This window comes from Octopus sinensis, linkage group LG15 (genome assembly GCF_006345805.1).
Source record: "Octopus sinensis linkage group LG15, ASM634580v1, whole genome shotgun sequence".
NCBI lineage: Eukaryota > Metazoa > Mollusca > Cephalopoda > Octopoda > Octopodidae > Octopus > Octopus sinensis.
This window is the reverse complement of record NC_043011.1, coordinates 33,334,363-33,352,135: the sequence shown is the minus strand read 5'-3', so window position 1 is coordinate 33,352,135 and position 17,773 is coordinate 33,334,363. Positions and strand designations below refer to the sequence as shown.

The 17,773-nt window shown below is 36.9% G+C and overlaps 1 protein-coding gene across 4 annotated transcripts in view; it reads right to left on the bottom strand.

The window, feature by feature from the left end:
* LOC115219642 (BTB/POZ domain-containing protein 17) overlaps positions 1 to 17,773 on the bottom strand; it is a 194,197-nt gene that overhangs the window by 94,869 nt on the left and 81,555 nt on the right. Inside the window, exon 1 of one of the 4 annotated variants that reach the window (XM_036509611.1) lies at positions 16,932 to 16,997. The exons of the other annotated variants lie outside the window; for them this stretch is intronic. Coding sequence (XP_036365504.1) covers positions 16,932 to 16,982 — 51 coding nt within the window. The 5' untranslated portion in view covers positions 16,983 to 16,997. Of the gene's footprint in view, positions 1 to 16,931; positions 16,998 to 17,773 lie in introns of those variants that run through there. 4 annotated transcript variants of the gene reach the window in all.

Below are 17,773 nucleotides of genomic sequence, written 5' to 3'. Positions count from 1 at the left end.
TCTCCTATATTGATTAGAATTTAATTCTTTCTGAGGAAAATGCGTAACTTAATTGGCATAAGTTCAAAACATTCTATTTTAATATGCTCAGAGGTCATTCCTGGTCAATACCTAATTGAAAACAGTCTACTAATTGCTTACATATAATTCTTTTGCTAAGCTAATAATTCTTTGGCTAAACTAAAAGCTGACAAGGCAAGAACTTGGAAACTATGTATCTGATAAATGCGATAGTTCCTGCTTTGATTTTGCCAAAATTAGAAAACAACTGTGATTATATTAGACTCAATAAATCTACTCATTTCTTATCTGCAAATATCTGCAAGAATGAAATAAACTCTAAAATAAACTCTAGAAGCTCGGATTTGGTCATTCAACCATTCATTGACACCTGTGTGCCACCAGAAAAGTCAGCTAATTAGGTCAATGGGTTCCTCACAAACTTTCCAAGTCTAATCGTGTGCAGAGAGTGAATGTGTGCTCTTCTTTGCTGTCACATCTCACAAATGATCCTTTTTTGGACTGAATAGTGACTGGTGACAAGAAATGGGTTCTCTATAAAAATGTTAAGCCCTGAAGACAGTGAATAGGAGAAAGGAAAAACACTGCCACCTCAGGCTAAAGAAGATCTGTTTGGTGGGATATGAAAGGTTTAGTCCACTTTGAACTTTTAAACCCAAACCAAACGATAACAAAGGAGATCTACTGTGAGCAGCTTGAGTGGCTTAAGTCAGCACTAGAAGAAAATGACCATCTTTGGTTTCAAGATGAAAGATGGTCTTCTATCAGGATAATGCTCAGCCACATACATCAAAAATGACATTCCAAAGCCTGGAGCAGTTTGAATGGGAAATGATACCCCACCCACCATATTCACCAGACATTACCCCATCTAATTATCATTTATTCTGCAGTCTTCAAAATCATTTGGACAGAAAAAATATGAATTCTGTAGACGAGATCAGAACAGTACTGGAGGAATATTTTTTGTCATGGACAAGTGAATTTTGGAAGAGGGGCCTTTGCAAGTCTACCAGATAGATGGAAGAGCATTATAGAAAATGAAGGAGAGTATCTTTTAGATTAAAAAAGAATTTTGTTTTATCTTAATTTTGAAAAATAAAAGAAGTATAAAAAAACTGCATTATTCATGGGATAACCCAATAGTTGGGTGGTAACCTTCTTACCACACAGTCACGTTTGCACCAATACCTTTGTATTAAGATGCCAATCAATTAATCAAAGTAAAAATCCTGCTAAATGGAAGACAGTGATTGCTATACCATTTTACAAAAATAATAAACCTGGTAAATCCAACTAAAATTGCTTCTGCCTAATCACAGTTACTTCAAACATTCACACACTGCCAGAGAGTTTAGTCAATAGCAAAATTTCGGATTTTTTATGCTCTAATAATCTGATTTCCACCGCTCAATTTCGATTATCTCACCACTCATCCACTGACCAATCCAACCTATCTATTCCCAAAATACTTCTCTCATCTTGTAAGTAAATAAAAACTACATCCACACTATTCAATTTGACTGCTGCTTTTAGTACCATGCATGGATTTTGTCAACAGAAATTGAAAAGCAAGTCATCATCATTATCATCATCATCATTTGGACAGTTTGATAGAATCTGCTGAGTCCAAAGGCTGCAGTGTGATCCATGTCTGCTTTGGCATGGTTTCAATGGCTGGATGCCTTGCCTAACACTAACCACTTTACAGTGTCTACAGGGTGCTTTTTCATGCCACCAGATGTGTGTTTGTGTGTACCATTGTCTTCAACATCATGTGATAGTTATAAATGAGCATCATCATCATTCAAGCAATAATTGTTTCTAGTCTTCCATGTAAAACATGTCTGGCTATAGAAAAATATTTCCTTGCTTGGAAACAGATAAGGGTTGGCGACAAGGACATCTAACCATTGAAAATCTACCTCAACAAATTCTGTTTGATCCATGCAAACATGAAAAAGTGATGTTGATGACTCCTTGCAGTTGATATTCAAAAGTGCCTTGCTTAAAGAATATGTAAATGTTATTTTAAATGGTTAGACAACTTTCTTCATAAAACTCAAAGGATTATAAATCAGTAGTGCATTTTATGATTTATGCATAATAACAGAAGCAAGAAGCTCAGTTTGTTTCTTTTATTTTATTCTTTTTATTTTATTATTTACAAATATTCTTGTTTATCTTCATAAACTGGTTTCTTCTGACACCCATCAAGTTGGTTTAATTTATGCTGACATTGCTATGCTTATTACCACCGGTTTGTCTAAGGGTGTTCTTTCAAGGTAACAAAACTATGGCTTAGATCATATTGCAGACTGGGCTTGTAAATGGGGCATACACTTTAAACAACTCAACCAAAGAAGAAAAGAAATGAAGATGACAAAAAAGAAAAAAAACTGTTGGTTCATTCTCTTTGAAATTGGGTCAAATGCCATCAAACAATGAAATGTCTTAATCACCCTGTTGCATTTGCAAAGAAATTCACTTATCTAGGAATTTGGTCTATTGTTAGCCTCAAATTTAAATGCCACGTTTATCAAGTATACAAAATGGTTTCATCTCACCTGTTTTGCTCTGCCCAACAACCATATCACCTACCTAAGAAGTTTTTCAAATAATATATATAAACAACATTCTTCTTCCTTTTGAGTATTTCTCACCAGTTTGAGCTGCACTAAATTTATCAGAGGAATTGGATCATAGGGCAACATGCTGTGCCTGAGGAGACCTATTGAGACAAGTACATCAACATCAAAATAAAAATCAAATGGAAATTGTAGTTGTGATACCTGTGCCAGTGGCACGTAAAAAGCACCAACTTATCGTGGCCGTTGCCAACCTCCCCTGGCACCTGTGCTGGTGGTATGTAAAAAGCACCCACTATACTCACGGAGTAGTTGGTGTTAGGAAGGGCAACCAGCTGTAGAAACTTGTCCACAGTGCCACATAGTGGGACTGAACCTGAGGCCATGTGGTTGGGAAGTAAACTTCTTACCACACATTCATGCCTGTGCCTACATATATATATATATATATATATATATATATATGCTTGTGTCTGCTGTAGTCAAATTATATCCTGCAAAAGCTGATGTGATTAGCAGACTGTTGGAGCATATTTAACCTGCTGAACCAATATCTGGCAACTTTACTGTCCTATTAAAAATAGGATATTGATTTCTAGCTTGGCATACAAAATGGAAAATATTAAATTTCAACCATGATAAGACTTAAATTCACTGCATAAAGGGACCTGATTAATTACTACAAAGTGTTTAGTATATTTTTTAAAAAATATTTCTGAAACTTTCTCTCACATGTGGCTTTACACACACACACACACACACACATATATATAAATATTGGTTTCAGCACATGGTTTCATATGAAAATTCTAACAAAACAAATTCAAAATCAATATGTTAGTGTGTGTTTGAGTTAGTGTATATTTATTTGTATAGGCACAAGAGAAGATATGTGGTTAAGAAGCTCATTTTGCATCCATTTTGGGTTCAGTCTCACTGTGTGGCACCTTGGGCAAATGTCTACTGTAGCCCAAGGTCATCCGATGCCTTGTGAGTGAATTTGATATATATCAAAATGTGGGTCTTTGTGTCTGTCCTCACCTCCCTACTACTTCTTGTTGGTTTGTTTACATCCCTATTTATGTTCCTGTAACTTAGTGGTCCAGCAAAACATTAAAAAAATGGAAGAATAAGTACTGAACCTAAACGAGAAAACATAAGTACTAGGGGCAATATTCATTTGATTAAAACCCTTGAAGGTGGTGCTCCAGTATGGCCATCGTTCGATGACTGAAACAATAAAAACTACAAGATGTGTCAATGTATATGTATGTGTCAATGTATATATATATATATATATATATATATATATATATATGTGTGTGTGTGTGTATATATATATATATATATATATATATGTGTGTGTGTGTGTATATATATATATATATATATATATATATATATATATATACACACACAATCATACATACATGCATACATACATACGTGTGTGTTTGCAGATATGAATTTAAATATACTGGAGACCAACACAATCTACATTAGTAGATATTAAATCAAATAATCTATCAAAACAAAATTATTTCAAACAAATTATTCCAACCTAATGCTCCTTTGACTGGTCATGATCATCTATGAAGAAAGGGGAACCGGTAAGCATATCTTTCAATTTTATAGTATATACTGTATAGTATACTGAATTAGTTTGAATTAGCGTATGAAGGGTCAGAACAAGTTAATGGTTTTTCTATAATCTTATGAAATGATATTGTGGTTGATCAAGAACACTGGACAATTGTTTACTGATGTAGGTGTGGCTATAGGTGTGGGCATGGTTATAGGCACAGACATGTAGCTATAAATGATTACTCTTTTAATTGTTTCAGTCATTTGACTGTGGCCATGCTGGAGCACTGCCTTTAGCCGAGCAAATTGACCCCAGGACTTATTCTTTGGAAGCCTAGTACTTAGTCTATCGGTCTCTTTTGCCGAACCACTAAGTTACAGGGATGTAAACACACTACCATCGGTTGTCAAGCGATGTTGGGGGGACAAACACAGACACACAAACATATACAGACAAAAACATATATATAACATATATACAATGGGCTTCTTTCAGTTTCCGTCTACCAAATCCACCCACAAGGCTTTGGTCGGCCCGAAGCTATAGTAGAAGACACTTATCCAAGGTGCCACGCAGTGGGAATGAACCCAGAACCATGTGGACGGTAAGCAAGCTACTTACCACATAGCCACTCCTGCACCTGCTATATTATTCAGCAGTTTATAGAAAACCATTAACTTGCACTGTTACTTACCAACATGGTTCCAGGTTTAAGCTCACTGCATAGCACCTTGGGAGGATGAAAGCCTTGTGAGTGAATTTGATAGACAGAAACTGAAAAGATCCCGGGTTTTTGTGTCTGTCCCCCACCACTTTTTGACAACTGGTGTTGATGTGTTTACTTCTATAGGTACAGATGTGGCTGTGTAGTAAGAAGCTTGCTTCCCAGCCACATGGTTCCAGGTTCAGTAATACTGCATGTTACTTTGGCCAAATGTCTTCTACAACATCCCTCGGGCTGACCAAATCCTTGTGAGTGAATTTGGTAGATGGAAACTGAAAGAAGCTTGTTGTGTGTGTGTGTGTGTATGTGTGTGTGTGTGTATGTGTGTGTGTGTATATGTTTGTGTGTCTGTGTTTGTCCCCCACCATCACATGACAACTGATGTTGGTGTGTTTACGTCCCCATAATTCAGCAGTTCAGCAAAAGAAATAGAATAAGTACTAGGCTTACAAAGAATAAGCCCTGGGGTTGATTCCTTCAACTAAAGGCGGTACTCCAGCATGGTCACAGTCAAATGACTGAAACAAGTAAAAGAATTCCCTTTACTTTAGTGCTTTGGCAAAAGAGACCAACAGAAGAAGTACCAGGTTTAAAAACAGTAAGTACAGGGGTAAAGCCGTCTGACTAAAACTCAAGGCAGTGCTCCAGCATGGTCAAGGTCTAATGATTGAAACAAGTAACAGGTAAAAGATAAAAAGACATGAAGTGTGCACCAACGAATTTGCTTAGATTGCTTTAATTCTATGGGAAGGCGATGACAAAGCGTTCTAGTTATAAGACATACAATGCCGCCTCTTTGCAATATATAATTAACTAATCACTAAGAGCTCAACGCATTGTTATATTAATGTATATTAATATTAAGTACAAGCATGGCTGTGTGGTTAAGAAGTTTGCTTCCCAATCACATGGTTTTGGGTTCAATTTCCCAAAGTCCATCCCCTCCTCACCTTGGTGGGGACGCTGGCAATGGGTAGTGTCAGAGCTATACCGTAGGGAACTTCGGTTCCTGGTAGGGCCACCCAAGGCGGATTGGTCTGACACCGAGTGGTATTAGGGCCACAACCCGGCAGACAGGGCTCTCATGAAAATTCTCGGAGTGTCTGTTTCGGCAACCGGCGGCTCCTTGGTCGTTCTGTCCCTGTGTTTGCGGACAATCTACGGCAAACAGGATGTCTCTACATGTGGGATTGTTGGGGACCGCTTGTGAAATCTACATATTCCCACGAAACTTCTTCCAAAGAAGAAACTGACTCAACCCGCCCAGGGTGAATGTCGCCACAGATACAGGTACATGGTAACTTGAGCAAGTGACTTCTAAAGCCCTGAACTGACCAAAGCCTTGTGAGTGGATTTGGTAGATGAACATGGGAACTGAAAGAAACTCCTTGTATGTGTTTATGTGTGGCTGAGTGTATATCATTGTTTTGCTGGTGTGTATGTGTCTCCTTGCTTTCACATTGCACAATAGGGTAAATGAGCATCCCCGTCATACAAGCAGTGTCATTTATTTCCAATCTTCCGTAGAAACATGTCTAACCATTGGGGAAAATATCACCTCTCCTTGGAAACAGATGAAGGTTGTCAACAGGAAGGGCATCAAGCTGTAGAAAACCTGTCACAATGAATTCCCTCTAACCCATGCAAGCATCAGAAAGGTGACTGTTAAAACAATGTTGATGATAATTGTTTCAAAATTTGGCACAAGGCCAGCAATTTTAGGGAAGGGGTTAATTGCTTATATCAATTTCAGTGCTCAACTAGTATTTTTTTTTTATTGGCCCTGAAAGGACAAAAAGTAATGTTGACCTCAGCAGAGTTTGAAATCAGAATGTAAAGAATCAAAGAATCGGATCAAATGACATGAAAGCATTTTTGTCCTGAGTGCAAACAATTCTGCCAGCTCACCACATCATATTGATGATGATGATGATGATATATATATTATATATATATATATTATATATATATATATATACACACACACACACACATACATATATATATATATATATATATATACAGAGAGAGGGGGGAGAAGAGGGAAAAGGAGAGAAAAAAGGAGAGGATGAAACAGGAAGATTGAAGGATACTGAGTAAGAAGGGAGTGCTGAACTATTAACTATCCAATCCTTGACAGCTATGGAGGAATGAACAGCCAGCCATAAATTGACAGTGACGCAAGCAAACACACACATCATATACAAAACAGAAAGCTACCCTACAAGATGACAAATCTTTGAATGCAAAACATAAATGGATTTGACACGTGAGTGTGTGTGTGTGCGTGTGTGTGTGCGTGTATAAAACAGTTGAACCTGAGGAAAATGATGTTGTATGTTGGCAAGTAGTAATATAAATAGTTTAAATTTACAGTATTATGTTTGAAGAGTATCTTTCTAATTTCTGATACAAACACACAAACGCACAATCTCTCAGACCTCAAATCATTTTATAAGTTCTGCCGATTAAATATAATAATAATAACAATAATAATAATAATAATAATAATAATAAATATATATATATCATTCTCATCTTTATATATATATATATATATATAGGTAGTCAGCCGTCTATAGGTAGCCTAGCAGTCTTGCCCTGCCAATATACACATATATTAGAATTTTCTCTGATTTCTCAGATTTTTTGTATGCTGGACTACTGGTTTTAAATTGATATTAAAATTAATATTAATTTATCTCCCTCATTATTTAAATATATATATATATATATATAACAGGAAGCTTTACGAAAATAAACAAAAGACGAAGGCAGGTGGAGTACAAACAAACAATTGTATTAGTATGGCGCTCAGGAATAGAAATAAAACAAGTCTTTTACGTTTCGAAGAGAGAGAGAGAGAGAGAGAGAGAGAGAGTGAAGGTGCATGGCTTAGTGGTTAGGGTGTTGCACTCACAATTGCGAGACTGGGCATTGTGTTGTGTTCTTGAGCAAAGCACTTTATTTCATGTTGCTCTGCAATCATTTCATCATCTGACATGTGGCACCCATTGCATCTGTACAGGTTATGTTGACTTGATGGAGGGAGTGAGCTTATGTCTACACAAACATTTGATTGCTATAAACAAACCATCTGTGAAGTTGTTCAGCAAGAAATTGTCAAACCCTCATATGTTGTTTAATGATAGGAGAGTCCATGATTATATATATATATATATATATATATATATATAAAACATCCAATATTCCTTAAATAGTCAGAACTTTATTCTCGGTCACAAAGAACATCTATACACCCTCACCCACATGATTGACCGATGCCTGACCCGTTGAATTCTTCAGCCACCGGTTCTCAACATACACTGATAAACAGTTTCGCCATGGGCTCTTAGGAGCATAGTTCGATTTGTTTTTGCTCCGCCTCTGTTCTGTTTTTGTTTTTCCAACGGATTTCCTTTTTTCTTCCTGAAGAGAAAGACACAATATGGTCCCATTATTCAATCGGATTTTGGTAATTTGTGCCTTTCGAAACACGTGTAGAATGAAATAAAACGATTTCTGTTCAATCTGCGTTCAGCTCCATTTCTTCAATTCACCAATAATGTTTTAATTTCAATTATCCGCACCAACGCACGGTTGCAACGCCAGATGGTTGTACCTCCAACCGTGCTGTTTACTGCTGTGATTTTTGCTACTAAGGTATCGGTTAAACTTTTGATTAATCTACTACAAGATTATTCATCTTTCTATTTCACATAATATATATATATATATCATCATCATCACCATCGTTTAATGTCTGCTTTCCATGCTAGCATGGGTTGGACGATTTGACTGAGGACCGGTGAACCAGATGGCTGTACCAGGCTCCAATCTGATCTGGCAGAGTTTCTACAGCTGGATGCCCTTCCTAATGCCAACCACTCCAAGAGTGTAGTGGGTGCTTTTTATGTGCCACCTGCACAGGAGCCAGTAAGGCAATGCAGGTAACGATCACGCTCGAATGGTGCTTTTTACATGCTACTGGCATGGAGGCCAGTTTGCTGCTCTGGCAACAATCACACCACACACACACATGTACTCATGCATTAAGTTCTGTTTATTCAATTTGTTCCACCAAATATATGCATGTATGTGTAAGTATATATGGGTATATATGTGTGCGAGTGAGTATACATACATATATATATATATACATATATATATATATATACATATATATATATATATATATATATAATAATAATATTAGGGAGTAAATCCAAACTTACAGGGAAAAATTAGATTTAGGATTAAATCTAATTTTACAGTATAAATATAAATTAAATTAGAGATAAAACCACTATTAGGCAAATCAAACATTATATTAATTAATTTTATTTCTATGTTTTGGTTTATGTTTTTCACTGTTTGATTTGCCTAATAGTGGTTTTATCTCTAATTTAATTTATATATATATATATATATATATATATATATATATATATATATATATATATATATAATGTATTACACACAAATACACACACATACACATATATATATATGTACTTATGCACATTCATATGTATATGTGGTGTTACAGCTTTTTTTCTGTTTTCTATATTAGATATACACACATTATACAAAGACTCACATTATGGCTTTTACAATAAAGGACGACTCAATAGCAGGCTGGAACTTTGAAGTCACTATCAACTTCCTTCTTGTAACCAGTATAATACATAAGTATTCCACAAAAAGTTATTAATTCTTTGGTTTAATGTTACTTTGTTTCATTATAGTTGACATAAAGATAAACATTAATATATATATACAGGGTGTTCAGACTAACATTATTTACATTGGATGGATACGTGTCCTCATCTTGTTTGCTGTTACCATAACGTTTTGGCTGATATACTCTCCAGCCTTCTTCAGTTGTCCTGGTGGAATTTTGAACCCGACTCAGTGTTCTCATTCACCTAAAGAAGGCTGGAGAGTAAATCAGCCGAAACATTGTCGTAACAACAAACAAGATGAGGACACATATCCGTCCAATGTAAATAATTTACAGAATTTCTCATCTCTAAAATATAGAACAGTATGTTCAGACTAAATTTAACAGATTTTATGGAAGGTAAATAAACAATATCCTATTAAAAAAATATCAACAAGATTACGGCCAGGAGATAGCAGTTACTTAAAGTAGTCACTCTCAGCTACTTCCACAGCCTCAAGATGGCTCTGGAATCTGGTACATGCATTCTTCATTATGTCCATGGGATGTTCTTTGAACACTTTGATCTGGGACACAATCTCAACCTTAATGTTGCAGGCAAAACATGCCCTACACATAGTAATCCATGGAATTATAATCAGGAGGGTTAGGAGGCTACAAATTGGGGCTGATGAAGTCATAGAAATTCTCCATGCACCACATCTGACTCTTTCTGGAGGTATGGCAAGATGAAAAATAAAATCACAGATGGTAAAAAAGAGAAATGAATATACAATCCATCGATTCTGTGTTCTAATAAGCTGCTATTCTTTTTACAAAACGGGAAGTTACGCTGCTATGGAACAGTTATTCTTTTGAGTTGTATTTATTTTATCACCTGACAAGATATATCTGCACTGCTGGATGCTCCTGAACCAGTTGTTGAGTATCCCACCCATGAGGAATCGATGTTAGATGTGTCGAAACAATTATCGTGATTAATAATAAATTCTTGTAAATTCCATCTGCCGTATATATATATATATATATATATATATATATATATATATATATATATATACATACATATACACACACACATATATATACACACAAACATATACAAAATTTAGAGGAATGACCACTAAAGTGGACACCCTATATGCTAAAGATAGATGTCAAATTGTCATTACCACGAAAAATGTGTCCCCCAAGAAAAAAATTTCAATACACACATATACACACACATATATATATACACACACACACATATATATATATATATTTATATATGCACACATAGCCTCTTTCTTCCGGTCATTTCATCATATTGAACCATTAATTCCAACATATGTTTTTCTCTCACCATTTTATTTTCATTCTTTCTCCATTTTTTTTTCTCCCAATCCTTTCTGTTGAAGAGCATAGGCATGAAATATCAAAGAATTTTCCATTCTTCCCAAGCATTAAACTAAAACACCGTCTTGTTGTTCCCTCACTTGTCTTCATCTTTTGTTTTCTGTAAATTTGAACTATATATATATATATATATATATATATATATATAACCCAATAGACTTCTTTCAGTTTCAGTCCTCTCACGAGGATCTAGTCAGTACCCAGAGCTAGCTGAAGATACTTGAAGGTACTACTCAGTCAAAATTGATGGAGGACTCTTTCATCCATCCATCCATCCATATATATATATATATATATATATATATATATATACACGTTCATGTATGATTGCACACACATGCACATCATCATCCTTGATCTACACCTGCTTTTCCATGCTGGTAATGAATCTGATGTGTTTTCAGAGGCAGTGTTTTACGACCAGATGCTCTTCCTGTTACTAACCAATTTAGTCATGTTCTAAAACACAGGAATATGTTATATCTATCCTAAAATAATGGAGATGCACAGTACACCTCCCTCATGTGTGTGTATGTGTGTGTGTGTGTGTTTATGTGTATGTGTGTGCGAGACAGAGACAGAGAGAGCATGCGTTTATGTGAGGTAAGTATTTGTGACAATAATTTTACACATACACACCAAATTTACTACATAACATTTTCATACATACCAATATATGCACAACACATACACATGCATACATACACACATTCCTGACTCACACAAATTAGCACAGATGGACAGATACATGTACACAGAAATTCACATGCATCTACACTTATATAAATGCAAAGTTAAACGACACCAGAACATTTAGCGATAAATTATCTCTTGACTGCCAGATGATGAGAAATAATTGCAAATATCAAAGCAATGTGTAAAGAGGTACATTGAGCTAATGGAGTCATAGGTAGGATGTAGGAGTCGGGGAAGGAGTAGAGGTCAGTGAGTGACTGGGTGTAGTGGTGTGTGTGAGAGAGAGAGAAAGAGGGAGGGAGAATGAGAGGAAGGAGAGTGAGGTCTGTGAAGATAAGCGACTGATAATTCTTGTATGCAAATACAAAAAAATGAATGGCAGGCATGGCTGTGTAGTTAAGAAGCTCGCTTTGTAACCTCATGGTTTTGAGATCAGTTCCATGGCATGATCCTTTTGGAGAGTGTCTTCTAGTATAACCCGAGACCAACCAATGCCTTGGTGAGTGAATTTAGGAGACAGAAACTCTGTGGGTGGATGGATGGATGGACAGACAGACAGACATGTAGATAGATAGATAGATAGACAGACAGACATGTAGATAGATAGATAGATATGAATAGATAGATAGATATGAGTTCATGGCTCACAGGACGGCCTGCTGTGCTAACCTTGGATCGTAGAGTGACTCACTGTTCTTGAGGAGACCTGTTGAATCAAGTTCGTCAACATAAAAAATTCAAATGGTAATTGTAGTTAAGACACCAGTGCTGGCGATACGTAAAAGCACTGTTCAAGTGTGGCAGTGACTAGTGTTGCCTGACTGGCGTCCGTGTCGGTGACATGTAAAAGCACCAACCGATCGTGGCCGTTTGCCAGCCTGCACTGGCTCCTGTGCTGGTGGCATGTAAAAAACACCCACTATACTCACGGAGTGGTTGGCATTAGGAAGGGCATCCAGCTGTAGAAACACTGCCAAATAAGACTGGAGCCTGGTGCAGCCTCCATGGCTTACCAGACCCCGGTCGAACCGTCCAACCCATGCCAGCATGGGAAACGGACGTTAAATGATGATGATGATATGAATAGATAGATAGATATAAAGATAGATAGATAGATATGAATAGATAGACTCATAAGGATGGAGATTAACCCAGTTTACATAGCATCTAAGTGACTGAGAATACAACACTCTCCCACTGAATAGGACACCAGTCCACCACAGGGTTAACTTCCCAGCTATTGTTGGAGCTCATTTACTGCAGAGCGGACTGGATCAAGAACCTAATGCATCTTATAATCACAAGCACAATATCCTAACCACCATGCCACATTCCACTATGCACCTTCACATTCCGTTATGCCTTCACATTCTGCAATGCACCTTCACATTCCGCTAAACCCTCACATTCCACTATGCTCTCACATTCTGCTAAGGCTTCACATTCCACTATGCCCTCACATTCTGCAATGTTACTTGTTTATTTTATTAAATTCCTTGAAGGACAAAACAATGAAGTTGACTTGATGTAATTAAAAGTCAAACCTGCAATGCAACAAAACGGATCACACAGTCTGGAACATTTCTGATTGGACCTTCAGAAATAAAACACTGGGTTTGGTTAATTACTTGTCATTCATTACTATTCACAGTTTCTGCGACAGCATTTTAGACAGACATATTGATAGGAAGATATTTGGAGAAAAGGTTGTTTCATTTACAAGTTACAGGTTCATTTTCCCCTGATGCTTTTTAAAATGATGAAAACACCTGTCAATCACACTTCTAAATTACATATGCATTTCCCTAAAACGAAGGTTTAGTGTACATCATAGGATGTAAATGAAATCACAGGTGTTGGATCAGAGTTTTCCTCTTTCTAGAGAGATGTTTTAACAAAGACTAGGAATCTCAGATTTCCAATTGTTGGATGGTCATTGAGAGGTTTTCTTACCCATCTTGCAGAATGTCCAGTGAAATCTACCCTCCTTACCAAACAGGATTGGTAGGGCTATCAGTTTGTCTGCTGATGGCCTGACCATGTGATAGGTTGTACTGGATTACATGTTACTAGTAACACTAAGAGGAACCGTTGTATACATTCATAAATACTTTTAAAATTGTGTTTGTATATGTATGTAAGAGGCATGTAGGGAGACAGACAGAATGACAGTTGGAGAAAAAGTGAGAAGTAGACATAGAGGAGAGAGACAGGCAAACAAAGACTGTCTCTGTATGTGTTTTGTGTGTATATATGCACATGCACACATAATTATATATATTCGTTGTAACTGCAAAGGGTATCAAGCAGTTAAAAATGTTAAAAGCTTTCAAGTTGTTGGAAGAATTCATAATGAATAATTACACACATTGGATAATAACAGATATTGTCAATTATTAATTATATCCTGTCTTAACTTTAAACCCTGTTGTCAGTAAATCACAAATAAAAACAGAGGGGAAAAATCTTAAAACAACAACAGCAACGACAAAAACCACACACATAAGGGAAGTAATTCATAACCCATTATGACATTTACTGTAAGATGAGCGTGAATCAGGCTGTTTCTGTATGGGGCACAGCGTGCTAGAGATAGCAGTCAAACCTCCTTTAAATCACACCCAATTGTTTTAAATAAAGGAACAATACATTCTATAATGAGGTCCTAGATACATACCCCAGCCTCCCAAAAACTGGAATGGTCATGGCTGGAATGACTTTGGAATGGTCTGTTAAAACAGCTTGACCAAAGTTGACTAGAAGCTGAACTATAACAACACTATCATATTCACACATTGGACATTTAACAACAGCTGAACCAATTTTTGTTTTACTCCCCCACCCCCACAAGGTTAGCTATGATAGAACAGTCCAACGATCGAAGACATACCACCTGTGACCATCAAGTTTATTATCATTATTATCTTTATTGTAATTATTCTTAAGGCAGCAAGTTGACAGAATCATTAGCACGCCAGGCAAAATGCTTAGCGGTATTTTGTCTGCTGCTAAGTTCTGAGTTCAAATTCCACCGATGCCAACTTTGCCTTTCATCCTTTCGGGGGTCAATAAAATAAGTACCAGTTGCATACTGGGGTTGATCTAATTGACTGGCTCCCTCTCCTAAAATTTCAGGCCTTGTGCCTATAAGAGAAAGGATTATTATTATTATAATTATTATCAATTATTTTATATATGTATAACCTAGACTACATTATCTTAGCTTTAATCTTTTCTTTTATCTTTTACTTGTTTCAATCATTGAAGGGTTTAGTTGGACAATACTATTTTGTTTGAAATCTGGCACTTATTCTGTCAGTCTGTTTTGCTGAACAGGGATGTAAACAAACTAACATCAGTTGTTTAGCAGTAGAGCGAGGAATCAATCACAAGCACAAACACACATGCATCTGATGAGCTCCCACCCTGTTTCTTATTTCTTTATTGCCCACAAGGGGATAAACATAGAGGGGACAAATAAGGACAGACAAAGGGATTAAGTCGATTACATCGACCCCAGTGCATAACTAGTACTTAATTTATCGACCCCGAAAGGATGAAAGGCAAAGTCGACCTTGGCGGAATTTGAACTCAGAATGTAGTGACAGACGAAATACTGCTAAGCATTTCGCCCGGCGTGCAAACGTTTCTGCCAGCTCACCGCCTTATCTCCCACCCTGTTTCTTATTTCTTTATTGCCCACAACGGGCTAAACATAGAGGGGACAAACAAGAACAAAGGGATGAAGTCAATTACATCGACCCCAATTACATCACCGCCTTATCTCCCACCCCGTTTCTGCCTACCAAATTCATTCACAAACCATTGGTTGATCATGGGCTATAGATGACGACAAATGCTGAAGGTACTGTACACTGGCACTGAACCTGAAACTACAGAGTTGCAAAGTGAGTTTCTTAACCACACAGCCGGTGTTTATGTGTCATTACCTTTCATAAGAACAGTAGGATGTAAACTGAAAGAGAAAGTTTAGTCCTATCTTTTGCAGATTAATTGGAACGATTATTTCTACAGCTGAATACCCACCATTCTCCATATTCTTTTCTCTAGCTTCTTTAGTCTGGTGGTTAGTCATATTTTCTTCTTAAGGTATTCACAATGTGAGGAGGTTGTATGGATCAATAATGACCACATTAAAGTTTGAGTTTCAGACATTTTATAAACCTGCATCATTGTATTTAAAGTGTGTGTGTGTATATATAAGATTAGTGTTGATTGTCAAGTATGACATAACCATAATATAAGAGAAAATTGACAGAGAGGGCTAGAGACTAACTCACATAGATTCCCTAAAACAGCAATAGGCGTTTTGGTCTGAGGTGGAAGTTGTCAGTTTTTTATAACTGCAAGCCATCTTTCTAGAATTTCCGGTCAAACTGTTTGACAGGAAAAACTCACACATTTCTTTTGTAGTTTGCCACTTCAACGATAAAAAAAGTCATCCATAGGTCTGCTCAGTCAGAGCTGATCTGGGACTGAAATAGCCAGCAAAGGAGCCTCTACATAGTAGCTCAGCTTGGAAGAAAGAACCACCAAATTTATCCACAAATTTATATTTCCAACTTTTCATCATGCAAAAGGAGAGACATATTAGATAATGTAGTACTAGAAGTGTTCGTCATGGTTGGAACACTTTTGATCAAAGACTACTTGATCAAGGATAAACAACATAAATAACAAAAACAAACAAAAAATATTCTGGCAACTCAGGCATTAAATAAAAAAGAAGGAAAAAACTTGATGTAAAATAAGGCATGGTTAGTGGTTAAGAAACTTGTTTTGTAACCACATTGTTTTGGGTTCAGTCCCAAATTGGGGCACCTTGGACAAATGTCTTCTACCATAGCCCTGGGCCAACCAAAGCTTTGTGAGTGAACTTGGCAGATGGAAACTGTGTGGAAGCTTGTTGTTGTGTGTGTATGTGTGTGCATGTGTGCACATGTTTGATCCTTTTTCCACTGCTTGATAAACAAGGTTGGCTTGTTTATATTTCCCTAACATAGCAGTCTGGCAAGAAAGACTGACAGAATAAGAACCAGACTAAACAAATAAGTACTAAGGTAGATTTGTGCAGCTGAACACTATTTGGTGTTATTCTAGCATGGCCATAGTCTGAAGACTGAAACAATTAATAGATATGAAAGCAAAGCGAAATAAATGAATTTAAAAAAAAAGGGGGGGGGAATACAAAAGAACAACAGAAAGAATACCTACGGGTGACAAAGGGGTATATTTGTCAATATAGACAATGGTAGAGACCTCCATGCTCTAGGAAGAAGATAAGACAAGCGTGGCTGGTTTCTTCCTAATTTTTGTGCAGGTCCTTTAATGCTTGTGCCACTACACCTGATCTTTATAGCCTTTACCTGTCTTCCCAGACTTTCTTAGCAGCATTAATTAGCATGGCGTGGAGAAGAGATAAGACAGTGGTGGTGCCAGTGGAGTGAATAAGATATAGAAGAGCAGGGAAGTGGGGGGGTGGGGGAGTGGAATCATTAGGTTACAACCAGGATGTGGCAAAAGTCCAGTCATCAAGCTTGGACATCTGGGATGGGTAGGTGGAACAAAAAGCAGACAAATGCATTACTTATTTTTTTATCTTTTACTTGTTTCTGACATTGGACTGTGGCCATGCTGGGGCACCACTTTGAAAAGTTCGGTTGAAGAAATCGGTTTTAAATCTATTTTATCAGTCTCGTTTGCCGAGCCACTAATTTATATTGATATAAACAAAAGACAGGTTGTCAAGCAGTGGTGTGGACAAAGATATATACATATATATACATATATACAATGGGCTTCCACAGTTTCCACCTGCCAACTTACTCAAAAAGCACTGGTTAACCTGGCACTACAATAGAGAAGTTTTGCCCAAGATGCTGTGCTGTGGGACTGAACCTGAAACCATTTGTTCCAAGTGAACTTCTTAACCACACAGCCATGCCTGAACCTTGAAGAAAAAAACTGAATAACTAAAAGCAAGTCTTTCTCTCCTTGATGATCATCAGTGTTGCTAGCAAGATTTGAACTCATAGCTGAGAAGCACCAAACCTTGG